Source organism: Phalacrocorax aristotelis, chromosome 7 (genome assembly GCF_949628215.1).
Source record: "Phalacrocorax aristotelis chromosome 7, bGulAri2.1, whole genome shotgun sequence".
In the NCBI taxonomy this organism is placed as follows: Eukaryota; Metazoa; Chordata; class Aves; order Suliformes; family Phalacrocoracidae; genus Phalacrocorax; species Phalacrocorax aristotelis.
In genome coordinates this window covers 38,138,858-38,165,191 of record NC_134282.1, presented here as the reverse complement: position 1 = coordinate 38,165,191, position 26,334 = coordinate 38,138,858, and the positions used below count along the sequence as shown (strand labels likewise).

Genomic DNA, 26,334 nt, shown 5'->3' with positions numbered 1-26,334 from the left:
GAGTTTTGATGCATTATGCTGGCAAACTCTTCCAATTAATTTTCAGTAATTTTGAATGGGGTGTTAAAACAGTTTTACAGCAATTTCACCACTGTTTATTATGCCACAAAAAAACTTGCAAACAAATAGTTGAGATAGTGCTGTCCCTTATTTCACTGTCCCCTGCATAAAGATAATAATACTTCAACTGCAATCTTGTCTTAAAGCCTCTCTTTCTTAGCTTAAACTATCAGACAATCTAAAGCAGGTTTTTAGGTAGCTATTTCAAATAGAAGACAAATAAGTGTTCATTCTTGGGAATAACAAAGTATAGTAAAGGCTTAATCTTAAGTCTTGTTGAAGTTCTGTATTTAGGTTAGTGGTTTTGAAGTCTAACCCTTTTTATGATACTGTGAGAAAATACAATGAATTCAAAGGTACAAGAAGTCTGTAAAGGCCCTCTAGGTCAGGAAGCATTCTTTTTAGCAGTTCTGTGTTATATGATTCATGGGCAGGGAAGGGGGTACAGGAAAACCAAAGACATTAATCCCTTTCAGTTTTATAATAGCAAGTTCATTTGAGGATCCATTATTCTGTTATTTATTATAAAATATTTCAATTTTATTATGAAGTTAAAGAAACTGATATCCAGAGTGAATTGTTGGTGGTTATCTGTTACCCCAGTAAATAATCTTTATTTTTTATTTGCAAGCTGAGCAAGACTTACTTAAAATAATACTATACAGCTGTCATTCCTGCCAAAACATATAGTGTATATTCAAATGTACTTTGTCATAAAAATTATTCCAGAAGATTAAGCAAAATTTATAAACGAAAGAGCATACGTCAAATTGCAGAATGTATTAGATGTTAGAATTAAGAGTTACTTTGATGTTAATAATTTCCTCTGATTTTTTTTTTTTACAACCATAGTGATACCGAAAAAAGTCAATGTTCAGCTGTTTTCCTAATTCTGAATTTGCTATATGCATTTTGTAATAGTGCGTACAACTTTGAGGTAACAAGTAAAACTAAGGTTTGTAGCTATTTTCTAGTTTCACAACAGCAACAAATTGTTCAGATGTATTGATTGGATTAAATAATTTAGTCTACTACATGGATTTTTAAGTTTCAGTGATTCTATGGGTTCAAAGAAGTATCTCTGTTTTAAAAATTTACAGGCTCATTGCTAACAGCTATACAAGTATTAAGTGTAAATTCTTTATAAACTTAACAAATTTCTTCAGAGTACTTGGATCCAGTTCAGTAAAAAGAGATTTTTATTATGAATAATATTTATTTTACTGGTGCCTCAGTCAGCAAGGCATGCAGCGGCAGCAATGTTAAGTCCTGCAACTGGGCGCTAGATTGGGGTAGAAACAGGGTTTTTCTGTGCCAGGGAACCCGATAAAGAGCCCGGTGGGGCCCTCGCGCCAAAGACAACCAACCGGCTGCTCTTGTGAGTGAGGCAGATGGGGCTTGGGCGTTGCTGGGGCAATGGCAGGAGATTTAAACTGCTCCCTAGGGAGTGCGAGGAACCAGGACTGGCAAACAGGGCGTGGTGCATCAGGAAGGGCATGGAGTGGTGTTCCCCAGGGCTCAGTGTTGGGGCCAGTCCTGTTCAATATCTTCATTGACGATCTGGATGAGGGGATTGAGTGCACCTTCAGTAAGTTTGCAGATTACACCAAGTTGGCTGGAAGTGTTGATCTGCTGGAGGGCAGGAAGGCCCTACAGAGGGACCTGGAAGGCTGGATTGTTGGGCCGGAGCCAACGGCATGAGATTCAACAAGGCTAAGTGCTGGGTCCTGCACTTGGGTCACAACAACCCCATGCAATGCTACAGGCTTGGGGAGGAGTGGCTGGAGAGCTGCCTGGAGGAAAAGGATCTGGGGGTGTTGGTTGACAGCTGGCTGAACATGAGCTGGCAGTGTGCTCAGGCGGTCAGGAAGGCCAATGGCGTCCTGGCTTGTATCAGGAATAGTGTGGCCAGCAGGAGCAGGGAGGTGATTGTGCCCCTGTACTCGGCCCTGGTGAGGCCGCACCTCGAGTACTGTGTTCAGTTTTGGGCCCCTCACTACAAGAAGGACATCGAGGTGCTGGAGCGTGTCCAAAGGGCAACAAAGTTGGTGAAGGGTCTAGAGAACAAGTCTTATGAGGAGAGGTTGAGTGAATTGGGGTTGTTTAGCCTGGAGAAGAGGAGGCTGAGGGGAGACCTTATCGCTCTGTACAACTACCTGAAAGGAGGTTGTAGCGACATGGGGGTCGGTCTGTTCTCCCAAGTAACAAGCGATAGGACAAGAGGAAATGGCTTCAAGCTGCGCCAGGAGAAGTTTAGGTTGGATATTAGGAAAAAATTCTTCACCGAAAGGGTTGTCAAACATTGGAACAGGCTTCCCAGGGAGGTGGTGGAGTCTCCATCCCTGGAGGTATTTAAACAAAGGGTAGATGTGGTGCTTGAGGATATGGTTTATTGGTGGACTTGGCAGTGATAGGTTAGCGGTTGGACTCGATGATCTTAAGGGTCTTTTCCAACCTTAATGATTCTATGATTATCTTGTTGTTTGTCCTCTTAAAATTGGAAAAGTTCCAGTGAAATCCATTGATTATCTATCTGAATTAATTAGATTTAAAAATGGAGGATGTAAGTATGTAGTCAATCTACCACAGCTCCTATAGAAGTTGTCCTATGAGACTACAGTGTGGTCCTTGCTAACAGCTGGGCTTTCCATGTTTAATAGCTATCTTTACTTTTAGGTTTTGCTGTTTATTATTTTTTAAAAGTAAATCAAATTCTTATAAAATCCAACTCATAAAATTCAATTAAATTAAATAAGTAGTTTCAAAGGCTCCTAAATGTTGTGATAGACATAATCTTCTGCTTTACCTAGAATTTTTAGTACACCTGCAGTTCAGTATTCCTGAAAAATAATTTAACAAACATTTTGTTCTTCTCATACATTTACATTTCTCTTGGAGACTTTTATGATGAATCTAAATGCTGAGCTTTTCCTGCTCAGTCATTTCATTGTTCCCTGCTATAGTACATGCTGTGAAATCTCTCTTAGACGTAGTATATGAATGAGGACTTCAGTGTAATTTCCTCCAGAAGTGTTGTTGGCACATCTCAATAAAATTAGTCTTTTCTGCTAGGTCATGGAATAACAACACCCATGTTACTTGATGTTCTGTGGAAAGAGGAGGTGGAGAAAAGGTGTTTACACTGCCCAGCTTAACTCACCAAGGTAAAAGGCTAATTTCCTTAGACTCCAAGTGCAGTTGATACCAGTATGTGCCTCCAGAGATTAGTTCTAAGTAGGGTCCTAATACAGCTGCATCCTGACAGTATGGGAGATGAAGGAATTTAGTTACGCGCTTTGGGTAGACCTCCCACGTTATCTTTTCCATTTCTGCTATGTTCAATGACAACCGAACCCTGTTCTGTGGCATGACGGTGCTGCTTTGTACCTGCACCCATGCAGTTTGACAGAAAGTATATAATGCTTCAGGTAACACCAAGACAAATGGTGAATTCCAGGAAAATCCATACTTGCATTACCACCCTGCAGCTGGTGGCTATGTATAGCTACATAGAAATAATATTGGGACTGCTTTGGTTGGTTTTAGAAAATTGGTTAAATTGATTGCTGTAAAACCAGTTCTTAAGGTTGGGGAACCATGGTTTTACTGTAAGCCATAAGGAGCAATACCTGTAAGTTCTTCTGAAAGTGCAAAATGCATAGACATTTGGGTGTAGATCTGTGCTTTTGTCATGTTCATTAGTAACGAAATACTGGGAAGCTTGAAATGATAATGTGCTTAGTATCTATATACTGCAGGAAAGGATTATTTTTATTTTTCATGCTTAATTTATTCAAAATTTTCCCTCCTCATTGTCTATACAGCTGTTTGCATTCATACCTTTTTTTGAACTGTCTGAACCAACAAACGGAGGAGGATGTACTGGTTGCATAGACTTCATTTTTATTTCTGGTGCCTGTGTCATCTAGAACCATGTGGCTGCATCTCATTAATTTCTAACCTGTAGCCATCTAGTCATGTAAGCTGTATGGGTACATACTGCACATACGTCTACAGTGTGCAAAGTTCTTGCACATGCATGTGTGTGCATATGAGTTTTAGAGACTGGCCAATATCACTTTATGCTAGGGTTTGTGGGAGGAGAGGAGGAGAGGAGGAGAGCTTCAACTCCAGATTTCTAGTGTAGGTTGTATGTGTGTGTGCTATCTCAGATGTATGAAGTCTGTTTTGAGCTGGGATCTATTAGATGCCTATATATGGCAAAACTTTCTGAAATAAAAGCTATAGGAAATTTGCATTCTGTTTAGTAAGCTTTGAATCTTTTCTTTGACTTTTGTCTAATGACAGTCAGTAGTATTCTAGGTGCTTTTTAGCAATCTCACATTTCCCAAATCTAGAAATGAAAAAGAAATAGCAGACTAATTGCATAATATTGTAGTTTCCATTAGTGTGACTTTCATGTTTTTCAGTGCCATTTTGCACCAAAATGGTGTGTGTGTTTTGTGGTTTCTTTCTCCCTGACACCACCACCTCCCTGTCGAGTTGTTCTTTCTATTGCTATACTATTTTCTCCCCCTTCCTGGTCCTTTCTGCCAGCTTCCTTGATACTTGCGTTGTGTGTCTTGGTTGGTTGGTTTTTTTCCTCTTTAAAACAAACCAACCCAAACACACTGTCTTTCTGCTGATTTTGTAGCTGATTGCCACAGTTCTGTCATCTTTGGTTTTTGCCATGTTGTTTTCTGTGATACAAGATAGGGTATAATTTGTGTTACAAATTATCCTCTAGACAATCTTTTCCTAGTTAAGATATCAGTATCTGATATACCCTCTAATCAAAGACTCCTTGAAACACCACACACAGGTTGTCATGTTCCTACAAATCAACAATAGCTTGAGAGAATCTTCCTTGACAGCATTGGAGTACTGAGGCTGATTTTCGTCACATCAGCTGACAACTAGGTCTTTGAGATTAGCTCAACTCATGAATTTTACGTATTGGTTCACCAGCAAGCTTCAGTGTGGTACTCAGTCTGATATTGCTAGAAAGCCAGTTTTCTCTGTTAAGTGCTTTTGATACTTGAAGGCTTTATGTCAGGACAACCATTGTTGTTACTGTTTTCACGTCAACTTCATCAATGTGTACAAAGAAAAGCTGGTGCCTAGAGCAGCATTTGAAGAGGTCCATCTCTCTCAGCATTCTGCAGCTTAAAAATAAAACTTTTGCTTCTCAGATGGTAACTCCAGACAGTTAATGTGGGAAGATAGTTCTAGAAACAGATATTACATGCAAAGTTACCAGCTCATTCTATTATAAGCATAGCCTTAGTAAAACGAAGCACATTTTTTAAAAAGACAGATGGCACCTTATCTCCTGGCATATCATCCCATTCTGTTTTGGATTTTGAGAGCTAATTCTCAAAAACATCTAATTTAGGTGTAGTCTAAATGCCGGTTACTTTGAAGTACAAGTTAAAATTCTGAGTTGTGTTGAAAATCCAGGAATCTTATGATGCTTCCTTGGTTGATTTTTTTTTTTTTTTTTTTTAAAAGGCTGTGCGTCAGTATGTGTGAAATGTGGTAGTCCTAAATGACTTGTGAGTAAGTATTAGTCTGCCTGCCTTGTTTCCAGTTTATCTTATCTTAATGAATAAAATATTTCCAGACAACTAAAGTAGGGTCATAGCTTCTTTTATGAAAGTCAGTATATTACTCTCTTGTTGAGTCTGTGGTCAGCCAGGCTGCAGTAACACAAACATCCAAGAGTGTGGGAATCTTACTGGGATGGTAATTTCAAAGCCTCTTTGAGATTTTTGTGGGCAGAGACAAGTAGGACAAACCAAAGAGGCCCTGCCAGTCTTTGAAATATAATAGAGTTTGACGTACTGTGAACTTGGTTTTCTTTGCCACTGACCCTGCAAAATTTGTTAAAATGAAGGTATTTGAGAGTGTGTGATGAAGTTGGAAAATCGTCACATTTGAGCTTAATCCATTTAATATTTTATTAAGTTATTGTGCTTTCTCAGGAGATACTTAAGAAGGCATTTTAAAGTTTCTGCCACTGAGCTCTCAAGAGAGCTCAAGTTGCATTACTACAACAGGGAACTGAAAAAAAAGTATAAGTGTAGTAATCTTAATCTAGCCCTAACCTAAATCAGGTCTGTTCCCAGTTTCTCTGAACATAGTAGTATGGTGATAGAAGTATTGTTTCATTAAGACAGAAAAAGCAAAGTGTTTATATAAAGGGTGGGGAAGCGACAGAATTTTTGGAGCTCTCTAGTTTTCATTGTGATTGTGGCATGTACACAAAAAGAATTTTCTTTCCCTGGAAGAATACATTTCCCTTGTAAGAAAGATGCAAGTTGTAAATAAGATGCACAAGACACTATTTGCACAGCATAACTAAGCTGAATTAAAGTGGTTTTTATTACAGTGAGAATGCTGCTCAGCCTAATGCCCATATGTGAATGTCTGTCCTGTGTGAAATTAATTTAAACTGTAATTTTTGTTCACAGTGGTGGATCCACCACTAAAGGTCATACATAATGCTAGTTAATCTGTAATCCTTGTTAACCAAGCATGCCTGACATTGCAATGTGAATAACTTTTTCTGGATTTTTGCTTTCTCCATCTGTGACAATACAGATGTATCTTGTATAATGTAGTTTTTATTTGCTTGTTAATGATGCAGTAAGGAACTGCTATTTCTGTGGGTCTGAGTGTCTTCAGACATAGAATGAGTCTATACAGCTCCTGGGAACAAATTTTGGGAATAAAATGTTTGAATCTAGTGGTAACATAAAAATGCATGACTACAAGATATTTTTCCTCTTAATCTTAACACAAAATGCCCATTGTATTTAACAGAAGTCCTGCTCTTAGAGTCAGGTTGGAATAAGCCTTTGGACTCCTGGGACTTAATTTTTCAGTGGAGAAAAGGTTTCTGTAGAGTGAGAGTGAGTTGTGGCCAAATGGCCATTTGCAGCATTAACCTTAGTAGTTGTGAGTATGCCAGGGTGTCAGAAACAACTTGAGAGAGTGTTGGCATGCAGATAGCAGTGCAAAGCTGTGAAAATGTAATGAAAGATTGAGCAGTCTTAGCATTTGCATCTAAATTCGAGTTAATTTAGACTCAGTTTTTAGGCTAGCCCAGGACCGCACTTGAGATCCTTCTTATTCAGTCGTCTTGTGGAAGCATAAAATAGCATAAACCTCTAGAAGATTAAATAATGCAAGACGACCACAAGATCTGGCAAATGGGTCTTTGTGAGGTGAGGTCTCATATGAAGCTTGGTGTTTCATTCTTGCTTTATTTCCAAAATCGAGATAGAAAGATTTTGAATTTGATGATCCAGCTTGGCTTCGTAACCAGTGCTGTACAAGATGAATTTATGCCTGGAATATTTTGGCTTGTGTATTTTGACCTTGTTTATGATAAATTACAACTTGCTGTTCAAATGAGTTCAGTGTTATGCATCAGTGATCTCTTTGAATCTCAAATTTGCCCCTTCTCATCCTTTTGCATTAGTAAATTTGGAAGAAACAAGCTAGCTATGTAAGCAGTTATGCTTGAGAACCCACCTATGAATTTCTTCCTTAAATATATAATCATGTAAATACGTTCATGTGAAATAATATTTTTAAAGGAGGGAATAGCAGTGCTATACACAGAATATATTGTGATTCTTTATATCCACATATTTTATGTGCACATACAGAGAAGGGAGGCATAAAGAGTAGGAAAGAAATGAAAAACTATTTTCAGTGAGGCTTCTTTGAAAAGGAAGATGAAACTGCAGGTGGGAGTCAGTGTACAGAGTTGAAAAGGAAACTGCTAAATAGGGGAGGAGCTAGGCAGCTTGCAGTCTTCAGAGTATTTTGAGGTGAAACCAAATTGAAAGAGGATTTAGGTTTTCATCTTGAACCAATTAATGGGAGATGAGAGCAATTTTACTGTATTTTTTATAACTAGGTTATAATAAAGCCCTTCTTACTCATATGTGTCTAGTGACAGCCTTAAAATGGTATAGAACATTTTGTTGTCATGAGAATTCGTGTTCGTAATAGGATTATGAAACATTTGAGTTTCGGTTATAATCAACACCTGTAGTCACTAGATTTGATTACTTCGTGCAGTTTGCTTTAGGTTTTGTAAAAATGTGTGAAGTTCAATGTAAAGCAGGTGCCCATGCATGTTGTCTAAGAAACAAAAAAAGGCAGTGTAACAATTGATGCCAATGGATAGATGGGTGTAGTACTCTCTTTAAGTGGTAGTTGAGAGACATTAAGTGGGATAGCAAGGTGAGAGCTGAACAGTTACTGTCTGCATCTTTAGTAAATAGTGAGCATCAGGCTCTAAAACAGTTGTTTTGACATGTTCTGTGAGCTTTGAATTTATCCTTGAAAAATGTAACCATTTATAACAGAAGCCATAATGATTAAAGGGGAATGTATTACTTTTGGTCCCAAGGTAGTTACTGCACTGTAGCTCCAGAGCAACAAAAATGAGGTTATTGTATCAATATTTTTGACATCGGACAGAGTTGTTCTGAAGGTCAGAGATGATTGGTGGTTTGTAGCTAGTAAAACACAGGGAGGTTGGTAATATTTAAAAAAAAAAAAAAAAAGGATTTTTACCTGGATTCAGGGGAAGTATTGTGCATTTGTGTATTTAAATCCTATTAATTTGCAATTGATTCTCTATTATCTTGTCAGGGAGGAACCTGTATCACATCAGCTTGACGATTTTGGAGCAAAGTCTTTGGAGTCTTACTGGTGTCCTTGCTACCTGCCCTTTAAAGCATTTCTTGCCTTACTGTGTTTTATTTAACACATTAACCTTGAGGTGCATGTTAGTTGAGTTTCTGATATTCAGGAAGGTTTCTTATTGTTAATATGTAATTTCATTAAGTATTAGTTATACTAATTGTGTTTCTAAGAACAGAAATTTTTAGTACAAACAAGAGAAACACTGTAGCTTCAGATATAATCATTCTGCTAATTAGTAGTAATAAATTACCTTGAATATACTTTCTAGAGTAGTGAGATCTTTTGAGGAAAAACAACTTTAGATATTATCGGGTAGAGACATGAAATTAATCTTTAGAACCCTTGGATTGTCAGAGTATTTGGAAGGCATCTATCTATCCTGATATTAAAGCTGTGCTTGTAGAAACTCATTTGTTCTTTCTTTCTTAAGTACTGTTTTGAACATGGTGACTAACAGTCTGTCATGGTTATAGATGTCTGGGAAAGGTGTTTCAGAAAAGGTGATAAATGCAGTAGTGTCGATCGCTTTCACCAAGAGCGTGACAAAAGGCAGTAGGTGAAGGATGGAGATAGCGTGTATCTGTTATGACCATCTAATATTTGCCCTGTCCGTTTCTATGTCTAGCCTCAGTCTGTGCATCCTTAACCTTTTCTTCCATCTGGTAGCGTGGCCCTGGAGCAAATCGCTAATCATGCTCATTAGAGTATGAGGTTTATTACTTTTTGATTAACCTTTCTCCATGTGCCCTTGTGGCAGTGCAGTTAAGAATATAGCTCCAAACAATCTATGGAACTGGTGGAGGACTGGAGCTTACTGTGTACTAGTGATATGCAGAAGCACTGCATTTTATCTGCATTTGGAAGCTCTTCTGAGTTTGAGGCAAAGTACTGTTATTCTTGATACTAGTGATATGCAGAAGCACTGCATTTTATCTGCATTTGGAAGCTCTTCTGAGTTGGAGGCAAAGTACTGTTATTCTTGATGTTTAGATCACTTTACAATGCACTTCAGCTTTCATCCCTTGAGAAATTGTGTCAATAATTGAAAGTGCTATTGTCTCATTACACTTATCTAAAGCAATCTCAGTCTTCAATCTTATAATTGTTGGAGGAGCCCAGGAGCAAAAATCTGATTAGTGATTTCTTAACACTAATGGAAAACAATATTTCTAGAATAATATTCTGTACTGAGTCAGTGATACAAGTCAAGATTGGTGTGAAAATAGAATAGGAAATGTCTAAAGAAATTTATCACAATAGTTTTCTTTGTCACAGCAACATGATGGATATAATAATTTTTTTTTTTTTGTAATTGAAACATAAAATGAAAATTCTGGAAGTGAAGTCCTCATAGCTGAGTAATATCTTTGCCTTTGTAATGGAAAAATCATAGAATCTTTTGTTACTGGAGTTAAGATGAAGTCTTCACATTCTCAGCCCTTGAAGAAATTTAACTATAAACTACAAAGAATTTAAAATGTACCATGTTTTTGGAAAGGAAATTCAGTATACTTCTGGGCTTGGATATTTTTTCCCCTCATAAAACTCATCTTTGTAATCTGTTGTATGGACTGCACATAAAGACCATGAAAATTAATATTCAGATGAGAAAACATTAACACCTGAGTGTACAATACCTGTATACAGTTCTATCATATTGGACAAACTGCTTCTAATTTAACTGGTTTCTTTGGTTCACTGCATTTTAATTAAGCTTTTGACTGCTGTCTCAGTAAAACCTTCCTGCTTCAAAGGATTGATAAGCTATCCAGAGTTGATCTGACCTATTGCAGAGGTATTGAATAGCATGTATAACCAGGGTATTCAGTCAATTATTTTTAAAAGAATTGCTTGTATTAGCTTTCATTTATAAATTTATGAAACATTCAGTGATTGGTTATGCTGGCGGTGTTACTCAAAAGTAGTAGCATTTTGATTTCATTCATAGGTCATTCTAGAGGAAGGAAGTTGCTCAAGGTCTGTGGGAACCCTCCTTTTAATTTTAGAGAATTGTCAAAAATGTAAATTGCCACAAAAGCTTCTTATGTGATCTCTTAAAATATCTTGATAGATCTTATTCTGAGTTAAAGCTCTTCACCTATGAAACAGCATGTATTGAGCTAGGTCTTCAGTCATCTGTTTATTTCAAGATAATTCATAAATTATCTAATAAATTTGGAAGCATGGAGGATTGGTTCCAAACTGCTTAGTTACCTTTCTGTTTAAATACTCTTAAGCTAATGGCTGTGTGCCTTATTAATACTCATGGGTTACATTATGGGATGCATAAAATAACGTAATATTGTGTTCTGTGATTGTGTTTAATAAAATCTAGATTAGAATTAAGGCTGTATTGTAAATCACTGACATATCAGCTCTGTACTTAATAACTTATCTAAATCCCCGTCCACTGCTTTTAATAGAGTTTGCATATTGTAGTGCAGTCGAGCATAACAGATCTGAACCACTTGGAAGAGTAACAGATACAGAATATATGGGTTTGGTTCATAATTGAAAAATATATAATTCTGATGTATATGTGCTCCATCAGCCCTTGTTTTTCTCTGTGTGTCAAAGGAAAAAAATATGTTTTGGATTAATTCTTTTTCTACAAAAATATTTAGAATGTGTGCTGTAGTTTTATAATAATCATTGGTCGCTTCCATAAACAATCTATAGATGTGAAACAAGCAGATTTCTGATGGGTGTGGAGCATATTTCATAGGAAAACAAAGACAAAACAAAAATGCTTACACTGGAGCCTAAAATGAGGTCAAAATTACATACTGTTAGTACACTCTAGTAACTGTGTCAATGTATAGGGAATTTTACTGTCCTGTTCTTGTGGGGCACCAAGGGATTTTGTTTCTCTGCTCCTGTATCCATGGCAATCAGAATTATATTAGTTTTAGTTTCACAGTGGATGAGTGAGAAAAACTAAGCTATGAGACAGTGTTTGTGAGTCTGGAACATACTGGGTCTTTTTAGAAAATAGCTCAAACCTGTGCTCAAGTTGTTGCTTTTTTGGTTGCAGTTGACTTGCTTGTACTTATCTTGCTGTGTACGGATCTTTTGCTTGTGGTTAGGCAGTCTGGTGGTACTCGTGCCCTTTGTGTTCATTGTGATGTGGTCTTTAAACAAGAACAGTCCCTGGATTCTAGTGGTAGCTGCATGTTGAAGAGTCAGTTTACATATCTGCTGTATTAACTGTTTTAAAAATTCTTTAGCCTATGACTGATTTTTGCAGTATTTTGAATGTGGTGGAATGGTATGATTTTTATCAGCACCCACCATTTAGGATGAATTTTTTTTTAAAGACCATTCCAAAGTCATGCCACTGTTCTGTATTTGGCAATGCAGTTCTTGTGCATGTGTGTAGGCATATATAAATTTATGAATTTTTTTCTTCTTCTGGTACTTGTTAATACATTCCCACCACCCTCAGCCCAAGAGATTTTCATCCTCACTATTTTTCCAGGAATTGGAATTTGAATGGAGAGTAATATTACTGGTAGATTATTCTAGTCCTCTTTAGCTAATTCCCATGCTGTCACAGTTCTTTTTCCTATCGCTTGTATTTCACTTGCCATCATTTTTCACTAATAGATTGCAGATGCTGCAGGGAGTGTTGTTATAAGATTTCATACTGTGGTATTAATGTGTCACATTTCTGTAGTCTCCAAGTATGTAATATTTATGACATTACTCCTGCAATATTAAATACTTGCATTTTGTTAAATAATTATCTACCTGTTGCAAGGGCTACTGTAGATTACACAGAAATGTCATTGTTGAAGCTATTTTACCTGTTGATTTAGTCTTGCTGTGTGAGGTACTCCTAGACCTGAAAATAGTTGGGGATATCAGTACTTTTTAGTTATTTAGATGCAATTGAACTCCACCCTTTCAGGAACATTTGAGTTGGGAAAATTAAATCTTGCAGCAGTCTGTACTCCTGTATGGGAGAGAGGGGAACCTTGGGATGTGCCAGTGGTTTCAGGCACTTCTGAAGAGGAATGGTTGTGGTAGTGCCTTGCTGACAGAAAGCATTAGGTGATACTACTGCTGGAAGTGCTGGTGATTACCTCCTTAGGTATAGTAAATTAGGCAGCCTGCTTACTGCTCTGCCCTCTCTGTTCAGCTGCCTTGCGCATCTGCGTATTTGTGCTGTGTCTGGTTCTGCCTCGCCCACCTTGATGGATGTTCGTCTAATGTCTTGTTAACAAATTCTAGTGATGGCAATTCTATAACCTACACCTTCCACCAATGTTGAAATGTCTGGAGCGTTAGAAAGTTTTTATTAGTGTCCAAACTGAATCTCCGTTAGTGCAAGTGTAAATCCATTATACCTTGCTCAGCCCTTTGTTACAAAGAGATTGATCAGTTGTTCTTCAAGTACACTATCTTGTTTATTTTTGAAACTGCTGTTTATGTTCCATCTCAGTCTTCTCCCCTATAAAACCAACTTACTTCAACCTTTCCTCGTAGGTGTGTTCTTTAAAAAGATGCATTCAAATTGAAAGTGTCTGGAAAATGACAATGAAATGAGAGTTTGAAGTAGAGATCTTTATTTTGCATAAGACATCCCTGTCAAAACTTTATTTTCACCTTAAGACCTCCTAAGCAAAGCTTTTCCAGAGCAAATAAAGAGAAGGTAGAACATTCCAGCATGTATTAGAAAAATGTTAGAAACAGGTACAGAAGCTCACACCAAATTACAATGTTTTTTGTTTATTCCACTTTGAGTACAGCAGATTACATGCAATATCAAAATGTCAACATACCCTTGGACTTGGTGAAGAATTACTGTACTGATAATTGATCTCCTTAATGTCTTGTGAGAAAGGGAGAAAATGAAATCCTAGTTCCAGAACGCTGCAAGTCCTGAAATTCACTGCTCTTCAGGAGTGATTTATCATTTCTTAACTGCATCTCAACTCCTGTTATTAATAATAATTAAAGCTGACTGACAACTGTATAAATTTTTTCTCATTTGTAATTTGTAAGAGTATTCCTTTCTTTGACACCTTTTGTTACCTTTTGTCTTACTCTTCTGCATAGCAGCTTGACAAATCTGCCGTTAAAAAAATAGCAAAAAAGACTTTCTTAAAGCATGACAAGTAATATTTTTGCAGCCAACTTTTTACATCTAGATTGAAGTGAAAATTGGAGATCTTTGGGGTTTTTGTAATTGTGCCAATTTAATGTTCTTTGTAATACCAGGCTCTTTACAGCAGGACATCGAGGGACAAGAGGCAATGGGTGTGAATTACATCAAGATAATTTCAGACTGGGTCTGGGGAAAAGTTCCCCATGGGGACAGTGATGGTGTTGATAGGTCTTTGAGTACATGTGCAGATAGGCTGTTTGGTTGCTAGGTTATCTAGATAAGTTCACAACATACATTTTTGAAAACGTGTATGTACATATATGTAAACATGTAAATTTAGCTCTTATGGCCATATAAACTTTGCTGATACTTCTGTGATCGTAAGTCTATTGGTAATCATAGTCAGACAATGTATAATTGAAATCTCTTCTGTTTTTCTTTTAGTGTCACCAAAGTTCTTGTATATTATCATATTAATTTTTCATACCATACTTCTCAAAATAGTTTTCTGGCCTTTTATTTTAAAAGATTCATTAAATCTGTTTACAAAATTATGTATGGATATTTATATTGTTAGAAACGTAATTAGATTGCCCCAACTTTTTATGCCCAATGCAATACCGCACACAATTTTGGCTTAACATTTTAAAAACCCATTCTGGTTGTCTTAGTAATGCTTTTTTTAATGAGCATTTTGAACTGAAATAATACTGAAAATACTGTGTTGCTGGATTGTATGGGAAATGTGGAGTCCAAGGGAAGCCATGGTCAAATGCTCTGCAGTGTGGAAGAAGCCAGTTGCGGTCAACTGGTCCAAGGACAAACCTTCTTCTGTGGTTTCAGAGAGATTAGAAAATTAGCTCGTACTTCGAGGGCCCAGTTTATTCTGTGAGGCTGAAAGATTTAATTAAGGTGCTTGTGTCTATTAGATTTAGTTGTGATGTGGTCAAATAGAGAGTGTAATTCTTCTCCTGCATGCACTTTGCTCTTTTAAGTTGACTTGTTATGGCTGACTGTTTGCCATCCTTCTCTTTTCAGACAAGAGGTGTCTGATACAAGGGAGATCATGGCTATCTTGTAGGCACTAACTTTCACTTCTGTGGACTGTAGATACTTAGAAATACCAGCAGGCAGTATATAATATGTAGATACAAACCCGATGAAGTTATTTGGAAATAACCTATTGGACATCCAAATTATCTTCAGAAATCAGAATTCAGAAGGCATTAAAAATACCCCAAAACAAAACAAACAAACAAAAAAAACCCAAAACACAAAGAACAGTTGGCACCCTAATTTAAAATAAGATTAGATGTCAAAATCACAATGCTTTCCAAAAGCTAGAGTTTCACCAGGAAGGTGGTATCTTTCAGTCTTGGCTCTGAGCCACACAGGTGGTATCTAGAAGCCTCACACATCTTTGGTCATCCTTAGACCTTCTGTTATATGACTATTTGATTACAACTAAGTAAAAATGGTACGACCTGGGTGATGAGTCACGCATCTTCTCACTTCTTTTAATTTCAGTACACAGCAAGTGGTGCCGTATAACTTGCCTACAGGCAGAGGTCAACTGCTTGAAATTGACTTTATCTGAAACTGATCACATTCTATAAAGCTCTTATAACCCCTAGTGTTCAATAACACTACTTGATCACTGCAGTATTGGTGTAGCTGTTGCATACCATGGTTCCAAAGACTACTGCCATCTAGTCTCAAGTCTTGAAATCTGGTCATTGACTTCATAGTCAGGTAGCAGCATGAGTGTTGTCTGCTCTGTTAGTTTTGGCTGCATGGTTAGTTTAACTAGAGGTAAGCTGAACGTGATGGATATACATGTACACAAAGTCATTCACCCTCTGAGACTCCAAAGAACCACTTGCTGGCACCTGTATGTGTGAGGTTTTCACTTCAGCCTTCACTGTCAGAGGAGAGATGTTTTCTCAAAAAGCCATAAGGGTTTTTGTTAATTCAAGGGTTTCAGGAATATACTGTCATCTACGTTTCTTCCATGTAAGTGAGCCTTGAATTTCCTCAGTGGAGAGGAGTGGCCCTACCTAGTAGTGAAGGGCAGCTATATATATCTTCCATGGTGGGTTGGGTTGTCTGAGCACCTGAGCTCAGCTACTACTCTATTTCAAAGGAGGAGGAGAGTTTTTAACAGTCCGTGACTCTTTCTGGCTGTCTGAACAGATGGAGTTTCAGTAGTCTTTTCAGCTGTTGTCTTTTCTCTAACCCTTAATGGGACCCCTGTGACTTTGGAAACTCATTTAAACTCTACTTATGTAGTCATGCCTTTATTTACTTTAGTATATTGCTGCCTTGTCTTTTCTAAGGCACTGGGAATAACTTGCAATTGCTAGTGGTACGAGGGCATCTGTTATAATGCAAAATAGTGTTTCATGTTGCTTTATCAATTATACTGAACCTGTTAATATATTACAAGTGATTTAAGGAGACAAGAATTTCCATTTTTTTTTTTAAATTTCAGTTATTACTAGAGCTCATTTATATAGTTGGGATTGGCTTCCCTCCCCATCCCCCCACAGGAATACTCCATGCATTTTGTAGGACAATTAAGCTCTCTAAATTATATGTTGTGATAGTCCTCCTTTTCTTAAAATTATCTTATTTCAGTATATTTGAATTGTCATGTGTTTGAATTTGACATAATGCATATTGTCATATGCTTTAATTGGAAGGAAATGCAGATACATAGGACGTGCTATGCTATGGATTCTGTTTATTCAGATGACATAGGAAATAAGGGAGCCACTATTTGCATTGTTTAGTATCTTAGAAGGCGGCTAAGAAGGAGTTTCTGTAATTAATGGGAACAACTTGTATGCTTATTTTAATGGTAACTGAATCCACTGACTGGAGAATTTCTCATGTTTGCAGGCTGAAAAAGTGAGGAACCCTTGCATTTGCAGAAAAGGAGTGGATGACTTGACGTAGGGTGTATCAGCCTGAACCAGAAAGCAGGAATAGGAACAGACAATAAAACCTGGAGTTTCCTGTAACTCATATGCTCTATATTAGCCTAGAAAAGCATTGCAAGATCCCCAGTTGTGCTGAGAAAGAAAGGGATAATTTGTTTTATTAAACAAGATAATACTTAAACATCAGTAATTTTACATTTATATAAATGCCTTTACCTTGATAGTGTTTTGCCACATTCAATGTGGATTTAATTAAATATATATTCATATAAATATGTTTTATGTGGTTCAGAAAAGAAGTTTAAACAAAGGAGACTAGAAAGTGTGTTATGTGTAATAACCATTTCGGAGATGAAGACTTGGAAAGCATATGGTTTAAGATACAATAAGAGACTGCATAATTTGATCTGTCCCATATTCAAAATCAGGGCCCTCTAAATTTCTAGAGATGTACCTGAGTGTGGAAGGTTGAAAATTCTGGAAAAGGTAACATCAAGGGCTTTTTAAAAAAATCCTTTGTTTGCAGTCCCTGTACTGGAAAGTAATTTTACCTTCTGTTTTTGTCCTGCCTCAGTAAGTGCCTGTTAAAGTAAATGCATCTTTTTATGCATGAGCACAGCTTGCATTAATGATAATGAGGTTTTCATATGCATGTTGAAAGGTGTTCATACCTAATGTTACTGCATTTCTAATGCTTCAGAAGTCAACCCTGATGTATTCTGTTTATTTTTTGCTATGTGAATCAGCGCCATCAGCAGATACATACATCTGTAGGAATTCTGCTTAAGGAAGCCGGCAAATCTGCATTTTTTGACCATGTTTTTGGTAGCTTTGATTTATTTTGATTATGTGATGGGGGGTTCACTGCAGTTCAGCAGATAGAAGTTAGGTCCAAGGTATTAGTAAGTGTGCTATGCAGGCTCTGAAATCAAACCATGTTGCCAAAGTTAAGTAGGCAAGTTGTTAAAATCATCAAACTCCAATTTACTTCCTATTTAAGAAAGAAAAAAAACCTGTGCACAACATACATATGATATAGTGATTTTTGAAAAACAGTAGAAGACCTATAGATTGCAACGTTGAGCTATCCTTACTCCTCTTTTTGTGAGCTAATTTTTGATGATGCTAAGAGACCACAAGAAAAATTACCCTAAATGTTTATTCTCCGTCAGTGCTGATAACATCTGTGACTTGGAAAGATGATGTTTGACGACCTATTGTGATCTGATCAGAACTAACTGGATCTGACAGCTGGGTTGAAATTTGTTTAAAAACAGCTTAGTAATACTTCTGTTAATTTTTTGTTGAAAATAAACATTTTGTTGAAAATAAACATTGTCTCTTTAGCAGTTTGTTTCCAGCACTCTGGAAATACCCATCATGACTGTGTATTAAATTTCATCTTAATACTTATTATTTTTTAACAATGCTGGTATAAACCCCAAGTCTCTTTGGTGACACTGCTCTCTTTATTCCAGGTGCTGTTGTCAGGACTGATTGGTGTTGTTTCATGGAAAAGGCCCCTTTCACTTGTGGTGAGTGGCTTTAATCATGTCATACAGTCTTTAGATAAGTGACTAAAGGATTCTGTGGAAGTTTTGTCTTTATGTAGAAGCCTAATAGCTTCTGGGGATGGTTTTCCAGTGCTGTTATGTATCCTAATATTTGTAAACACTTAGTACAAAAATTTTGAGACTCGGAGGCTGTATTACATAACCAATCTAGGTGACAATAATATTTTTCTTCTATTTGTACTTAAGTCTGGGAGAGCTGTAATATTTATCATGTGTAAAATATCTACTGCCCCTTCCTTGCCATTGTTACAGTTCTGTCTCTCTCTTTAAAAGTGACAACATATGGTTTAGTAATTTAAATGTAAGAACAAATGAATTACAAACATTTTGACAAATATGTATGTTTAAAGAAAGGCAACAATCATACTGTAGCTGATGTTGTGAAATTGAAAATGGATGAAAATAGTGAGTATTGCTGCATAGTAGATAAGCCATAATGCAGTATTGAGCATGTATTAATAGATGTTCGTGAAATATGTTACAAATGTCAACATTTTGTTTACTACTATATTTTAAAAATTAATACTGTACTTAGAAAACTGCTTAGTCTGTCACTGTTGTTCTAGACAAACAGACTGTTAGTCTTTGCATTTAACTTAACTTGCCTAAAACTGTACCACAGAGAAATCTTTTTAACCAATTATCTGGATGGCAAAAAAGCATATTTCAAATTCGTAGCTCCCATTCTTTGTCTGCAAAACAATTTTCAGCTACATTCTGTATTCTGTTGTGAGATTCATGTAGTTACTTAATGAAAAGTAATTTATGCTTTGTACATGCGTGCTAATAGAGCTTCAGTTAACATATTAACACAAAGCCATGTTAGATTCAGATCAATCTTACTAAAAAGGTGAGATGACTGTGTCAATAGGGATGTATTAGCAGGTAAACCTTCCTTTGAAAAGATGTGCAATGTAACATAGTAACATATGTAACATAGCCTTTAGAAAAATCAGGGCCTATCCACCTCCATGAATTTCCAAAGTATGCTTACCTGTCCACTGATGTTCTCCAGTTTTCCATCCTGTCTTTTAATCACTTTTCCATCCATTTTATGAGGACTACTCTGCTGACTTTCTGTCATTATAATTTAGTAACCAAGATGCCATGTTAAAATAGGACAAACACCCCACAGAGGCATGGAATGTATGAAATGGAAAGACCCATATTAATAAGAATAAGCCTAATTAGAACTTCAGGTATATCTTTCAGTATTATCAACTAAAGCAGTAGTGTTAGAGATCCTGATGTTTTTTTTCTTTCCTTTTCCATTGTTATTAAAGAAATGACAGATTGAGTTTGTATTGATTTACTGATTAGTGTTTTTACCAGTAGGTGAACTCTATATGATGTAGAAAGCTGCCTGATGGCAAGATAAATGTGCCCAAAATGACGTCAGAGTGAAGCAGATCAGTGAACCTAGTGAATGCCCACAAGAAAGATAGCAGGCAGGTTTCTGGACTAAAATAAAAGAAAAAAGGACAAATTTTTACTCACCATCGATGAGCAGGGAGAGCTTCCGCATTAGAACATTTCAGAAGACTGATATGTCCTGAATGTGTAGTCATGAAGTAAAAATATTCAGAATTTCTCAGACTTTTTAAAAGACAAACAAACAATATGTATATGAGAATACACGGACAGGATGGGAGTGGTCACTTGGTTGCCCCAGTATTTCTCTGGTTTACTCTTTCTGAGCAGGAACAGGAAGAGGAGCAGCAAAGTATTTTTTTCCTGGTGTTACCAAAAGGGAGCATGGCCCAAAGTGTTGTTTTCTCCATTAGTCCCTTAGCAGTGTAGTTCATATTGGAGATTTTGTAGGTTTGCACTGTTGTTTAGAGTAAGAATGTGTATCTTTAGGTAAAGATCGGACTAAATTTCTGCTTAACATTATAACAAATAGCTGGTATACCTGTTTTTATTCCAATATATTTTATACTACCTGACGGGCTTTGTTAATAATAATTCTCTACCTGGTACCTGGGAATGCTGCCACTTTGATTGAATAATATAATTACCTATTAGAAATACTTCAAGAGAAAAAGTTGTCCTGACAGTGAAAGAATCCAGTGTATGTTTGGAACCCAAATCTCATTTCATTTTCATTTGAGTTACACTTTACTGTTCATGAATTAGAAACCATTAAAACTAAAATAGTAACTCTGAATTGAGTGCTTGTACAACTGTGAAATCTAACTAACCCTAAGACTTTTCGAAATAGTTGCTTGTAAGCAGCTGTAATTGCTGCTTACATCATTGGAATAAATAAAATTCATGTATCAGAAATGTTATTCAGGCCTTATTGAGACTTGGCTTCTTTGATTCCTGAACACTTGCATCATGTAAACTCAGCCAGGCTTTCAAATATCAATTCATTCAGTGAAATGTAAATAGGCAGTCACCATCAGTATCATTCAAGGAAGTAAATACAAAAGGGAAGAAATAGTAAATGGTAGCATTAATACTCTCAGAACAGCTCACCTTCCTAAAATCTGCTTTAGGGAATTATTTATTTCAAAGTTTAAGCTTAGTGCCCATGAGTTGGATCCTGACTGTTTTTCTTCTGTATTTCTGTATTGGCACTTGGTGGTGGTATAATAATCAGTTGGAAGAATACGGGACAGAGATGGTGACTTCTGCCTCTGTGTGTGATTAAGCTGTACAATAGCCAGTGCTAATAGTTTTGCAGTGGCTATACAATGTCTGTTTTCCCTCGTTGATTTGTAAATACCTTTTAGCAGTTGGAACCCACGTGTGGAGGGTGACTGTTTGTTTTGATTAAGCAATTAATACTCCATTCTCATAGCATAAAGTACCATCAACACGCTAACAAGTCATATTTCTTGTGATCTGCTTATACAATACATGCAAAATACATATGGTCAATAATTACCTTTTAACCTAATTTATAGTATTATAAACAACTATATAATTCATTATAATATACACATTTCTCTTTGCAATGTGTTACAAAATCTGGTATCGCAAAGAGTGATAAAGAAAGATAGCTTCATCATTTGAAGATATGAATAAAGTTTTATAAAATTAAACCATATACCATCTGGAGTTCTGAAAACTCGTGACACACTGGTAACATTTTAAGGTGCCAGTTTTCTCCTTATTTTGGATTTGTGACTAAAACAGGGTTGGTAACACACCAGTGTTTTGGCTATTGCTGAGCAGTACTTGCACAGCATCAAGACTTTATCTTTTTCCCACTCTACATTACTTGCTTTGGGTTTTTCCTTCCTCTTTTCTTCATTTATTAAACTATCTTAATCTTGATCCACAGGTTTTTCACTTTTCTGATTCTCTTCCTGTCTTGCTGCAGGAGGTGTGACTGAGTAGCTGGCCAGGGTCATCCCTTCATATTACTGATTCTGGTTTGCTCATGGCTGTATTCATACAATTTTTTTCACAGATGCAGAGTCTTTTCTTTGCAAATTTATTATTTTCTTCAGGCAAAAAGAGGAAGTCAAAGAAGCAATAAATGCAAATAGCAATTCATCAGCCATTAACTTCTGACTGTATCATACCAGAAATTTGTTACGTAGCATTGGTATAGAAATGAGTGAGTGGTTGCATGGTTTAACACCTTGGAACCAAAGTAAAAATTGAGTATAGTTGTGTATTTCGAAGACAGCATGAGTAGTGTTTTGTATTATCCATTCAGTAGAAGATATATAAATGTGTACATACTAAGGAAGTTTTACTGACATGTTAATGTGCAGAAATGTAATTACGCATAGAGGCTCTCATGCTAAAGTGTCTTTGCATAGTTTAATTGTCTGAAGGGTTCACCACATTTTGTTAGTTTATCTGGATTTTATTGGTCACCACCCAGCCATTGCTTGCTTATGTGGCTAAAATGCTTTATATAGAAAGGGAAGCAGTGTCTGCTATCAAACCAGTATTTACATTTACCAGAGGAGACACCTGGACAAAGGAGATCATTCAATTGTTTTTGCATTAATTTTGAACAGTATTTTCCATATATTTCAGATGTTTCCTCATCAAGCTTTCTGTATTTTTAATTACAAAATCTCAGAGAATTTATAGTGCTTTGGGGAAATCTTTCCAGAGTCCCTTATTTGGAAAGTAAATGCTGGCTGTGTCAGTACCACTGCTTAAGGTTAAAAAGCTGTGTTAAAATAGGCAATTGTTTCTTTAAGGTTTTTGGAAGTGTCTGAAAATTGGGGGAGAGCTTGTGTAACTTGTATAAAACTAACTGTGCAGTGAGATTATTTTTCTGTTATAGTCAATGGTAAGTGCAGATCTGTTTGTGCTAAGGAGATTAATTCAGCCTCTGAATTGAGTAGAAAGCTTCTGTGTTGCCATCTGGCATTTGGGTGATCCCAGAAAAAATATTTTTACTTTTTAGCTGAAAGCTTTTACAACGAACAGATTTAATTTTTTTCAAGGAACAGAAGCATATTTTTTAATGGCTGTGCACACAACACAGTACTTATTAATGAGTGACCTTGATTACTCAAAATAGCTATTTAAAAGCATTTCCTATGAAATCTTCAGATACAGTTCCATTCATCAGTGAATGTGCAAATCTGTGCATATACCTTTAGTAACTAGCTTGGGTATAAAGGCTCAAAAGTCTGTCTGTACATTTGTTTTTCAGGATGATTTCTTTCTTTCGGCCTAAATGGAAGGGGACACAGCTTTCAGTGCATTATCCCTTCAAATGAACCATTACTTCATCCTGCCTTTTTGCTTTTGCCGCCTTTTTGCTTTTGCCGCCTTTTTGCTTTTGCCGCCTTTTTGCTTTTGCCGCCTTTTTGCTTTTGCCGCCTTTTTGCTTTTGCCGCCTTTTTGCTTTTGCCGCCTTTTTGCTTTTGCCGCCTTTTTGCTTTTGCCGCCTTTTTGCTTTTGCCGCCTTTTTGCTTTTGCCGCCTTTTTGCTTTTGCCGCCTTTTTGCTTTTGCCGCCTCGCCTCCACTTTCCCCCTTCCCGATAAGCAGATAGAATTTTCATCACTTAAGAAAAATTTAAAAAGTGGCCATCCTAAATAGCAGCAGTTCAACCTGCACATCAGGCACAAGGATGAACTGCTGTGCAAGGTCTGAGACTGCATCTGTGGTAAGAATCAGTCAAATACTGAACTGACAGTTACAAAATATTTGTCTTGGGCCAGCTGGGTAATTTGTTGCAAAATGAGAGATTTTCTTTCTAGAAGTCCTGTGAAAAACTTAAACTATCTGAATATCAGACTTAATATTTTTCAACTGGTTTTTACTGGGGGGGGGGGGGAAGATTTGTACCTGTTGTAAAAAAACCCAAACAAACCAACAAACCAGTTACTATACTCTTGCCCCACAAGATGCATGGATATGTAAAACTGGTCCAAATGTTTCCTCATTGATTATCTCCTATCACTGTATATTGTTTCTGAGTATAGCAGAAACAACCAAACCCAGGAAACAGATGATACATAAAATGTGTAGAAATAACATAGAAGTAAGTTTCCCATATTCTTCTCAGTGATGTGCGATGTTGTCATGTCCCTGGCCATACTACTTTACTTGACCTAGTTAAGTAGTCCTAGAGTAGCTTAATTGGTCCTAGTTAGGACCTAGTAGTCCATAGGTCCTAGAGTAGCTTAAGTAATGAGACATGTTTTTTTAAACTCTGGTAAGACAATTTACAGCTTCCTTTCAGATGAAATCTGATTGAAATTTTCCATTTAAAAAAAAAATCTCCCCCACGCCCCAAGCAGAGATTTGGTTTTGGCAGTTGGAATAAATAGTTAATCTATGTATGGTAGCATGAATGAGTCAAGACTGTAAGAGAAAAACAAATTTTAAAAAAAATGCACACCCTTGGAGAATGGCAGTCTGAAGGCATCCATCACACAAGTATCAAAGCCCACAATTACACACTTGTGTGATATTGAGATGAGATGCAGGATATCACTCTGCTTTAACATATTCCTTGATCACTGCAGTATCATTTCAGGATGCATATTCTTTGAATTTGTTGATCAAGATGTTCATTAGGAACCCTGCTATTAGACAAACAGTCATCTTTGGGGCTGAAGCATTAAAGTTCAACAAAACATTGGGTAAAAACAGCTCCATCTTACCAGAGGTTTTCAAAGTTTCTGATAAACTGGGATATGGTTGAATGCTGAGTGTTGCTTGCTTTCAGAAAGAAACTCTCAAAGCTGTAATCACTTATTGCAAACCAAATCTAATGCTGATTCACAAAGTAGCTCTTCTAATATAAATCTGTAAATTTTTCTCAGAGCTGGTGTGGACTGGAGTGTGAATCCAGGCTTTGAAACGGAGAGCAGAGTGTTTTCCTTTGACTTCTTTTCTTGGAGTATGGAAGGAAAATACTCAAATTCAGAGGACATGAATGCTAAATCAAGGGAAGAGAAAGGTGAAGGACTGGGACCAGAAGGAGGAATTAAAATGTGAGTCTGGCAATACGAGGGAGACTGAGATCAAAAGTTGTTGTGAAGGACAGGACCTAGATTAGGAGAGGAGTGCTAGTGAACCAAAACCATGCCAATAAGAAATAACACAATAGAATCTCTGTGTTTTTCAGTAATTTTTAAATATAGTGCCATAAGCACCATAACTAATTAACCCTGACTTATAATAGATTTGTATCTTAGGTTTGAATGACTTCGGTGAAGGTGTGAGCTGTAAATAATCTTTTCCTATAGTTGGGACATAGTTAAGTTTTCTTTGTCTCTTCTCTTCCTCTTCTCCCATTCACTGAGAGCTACTTGTGTAAAGCACTAACATGGCTATACTGCTCCGGTAACCAAACTAGGCCAACTGTCTGCATACTACTGCAGTGTGACTGTAGTTACAGCAAAAGTCTGTGAGACAGTATCTAAAAATAGGTTAATGTATTTCTTGATAACCATATTCTAGGTTTGAAAGCAGATTTAAAATATATTTCTGTTTCTGTCAAAGCTGCTTCTGCTTGTTAGTTACTCCAAGCAGATTCTCAGACAGAGTAGTTAAACCTGAATGATTTTGTTTTTTGTAGTAAATTCTCTTATTAAAAAAAAAACCACCACATTTTTCCACCAAACCAGGCTAGTCAGTTACAGATTTTGGGACCTTTTCAATCAGCCAGTAACTCATTCTTTCATTCCTGCTACTTCATTACTTGCTTCCAAGGATGTATGTACCTGTCCTACGCTGGTTCTAATAACTGTGCCAGTGGTCTGTAGAAGACTTCTTCGGAGAAATATGAGTACTTGCCATTTACCTGGCTACATTCCAGCCCCTACGTGAAATGCATGGCAGAAGCTGTGGACGACTTTTGTGTCTTCTTTTGTCCATTGTGGGTCAGTAAGTGTTCAGATGCTCCAAGAAGGGCATTTTTAATTTACTGAGTGCTGTTCTTGGACTGGAGACTTGAGTGAAAAGAGCAGCTGAAGAGGAATAGGAGAGAATGGAAACAGAACTGCAGTTGAAAAGGTCTGCTTTTAGTCATCCTCAGCTGCATCCTGGTTGAGCCATTCCCACAAAAGTGGGTTGTAGTTCTTTCTGGTTTTTTTTTTTTTTTTTTTTTCTCTCCTCAGCTTCTGGCAGCAGTTAAAGTTTCAGTAGTAGCAGGACAACCACAACATTTACTCTTTCCTTACGTTAGGGTACTTTTATGCTCTATGCATAAATTTTTCATTTCCAAATACTTGAAGAAGTAACCAACTGTATGAGAAACAAATTAGGATTTCTTAGGATTTTGTTACATAAATTACCTCAATGAATAACATAACTAGGTAAAAATGATAAATTTTTTTTAATATAGCTATGCTATATTTAGCAACTGATTTTGGCTGTACTTGTGCTGGTTTTAGTTTGTTTATCTCTGAAGATTCAAGTGATCAGATTTTACTGGAGCACTTCTCCAGAAAGTCGATCTCAAAGGTATTTGTAAAAGATGCATAC

At 36.8% G+C, this 26,334-nt stretch overlaps 1 protein-coding gene across 2 annotated transcripts in view; it reads left to right on the top strand.

Annotated features, from left to right (window-relative positions):
- The window catches only part of ENTREP2 (endosomal transmembrane epsin interactor 2), a 154,951-nt gene that overhangs the window by 40,675 nt on the left and 87,942 nt on the right, over nucleotides 1-26,334 (top strand). For both annotated transcript variants that reach the window (XM_075100197.1, XM_075100196.1), the window contains exon 2: nucleotides 18,318-18,374. In XM_075100197.1, the coding sequence (XP_074956298.1) occupies nucleotides 18,318-18,374 (57 nt within the window). The remainder of the gene's footprint in view (nucleotides 1-18,317; nucleotides 18,375-26,334) is intronic.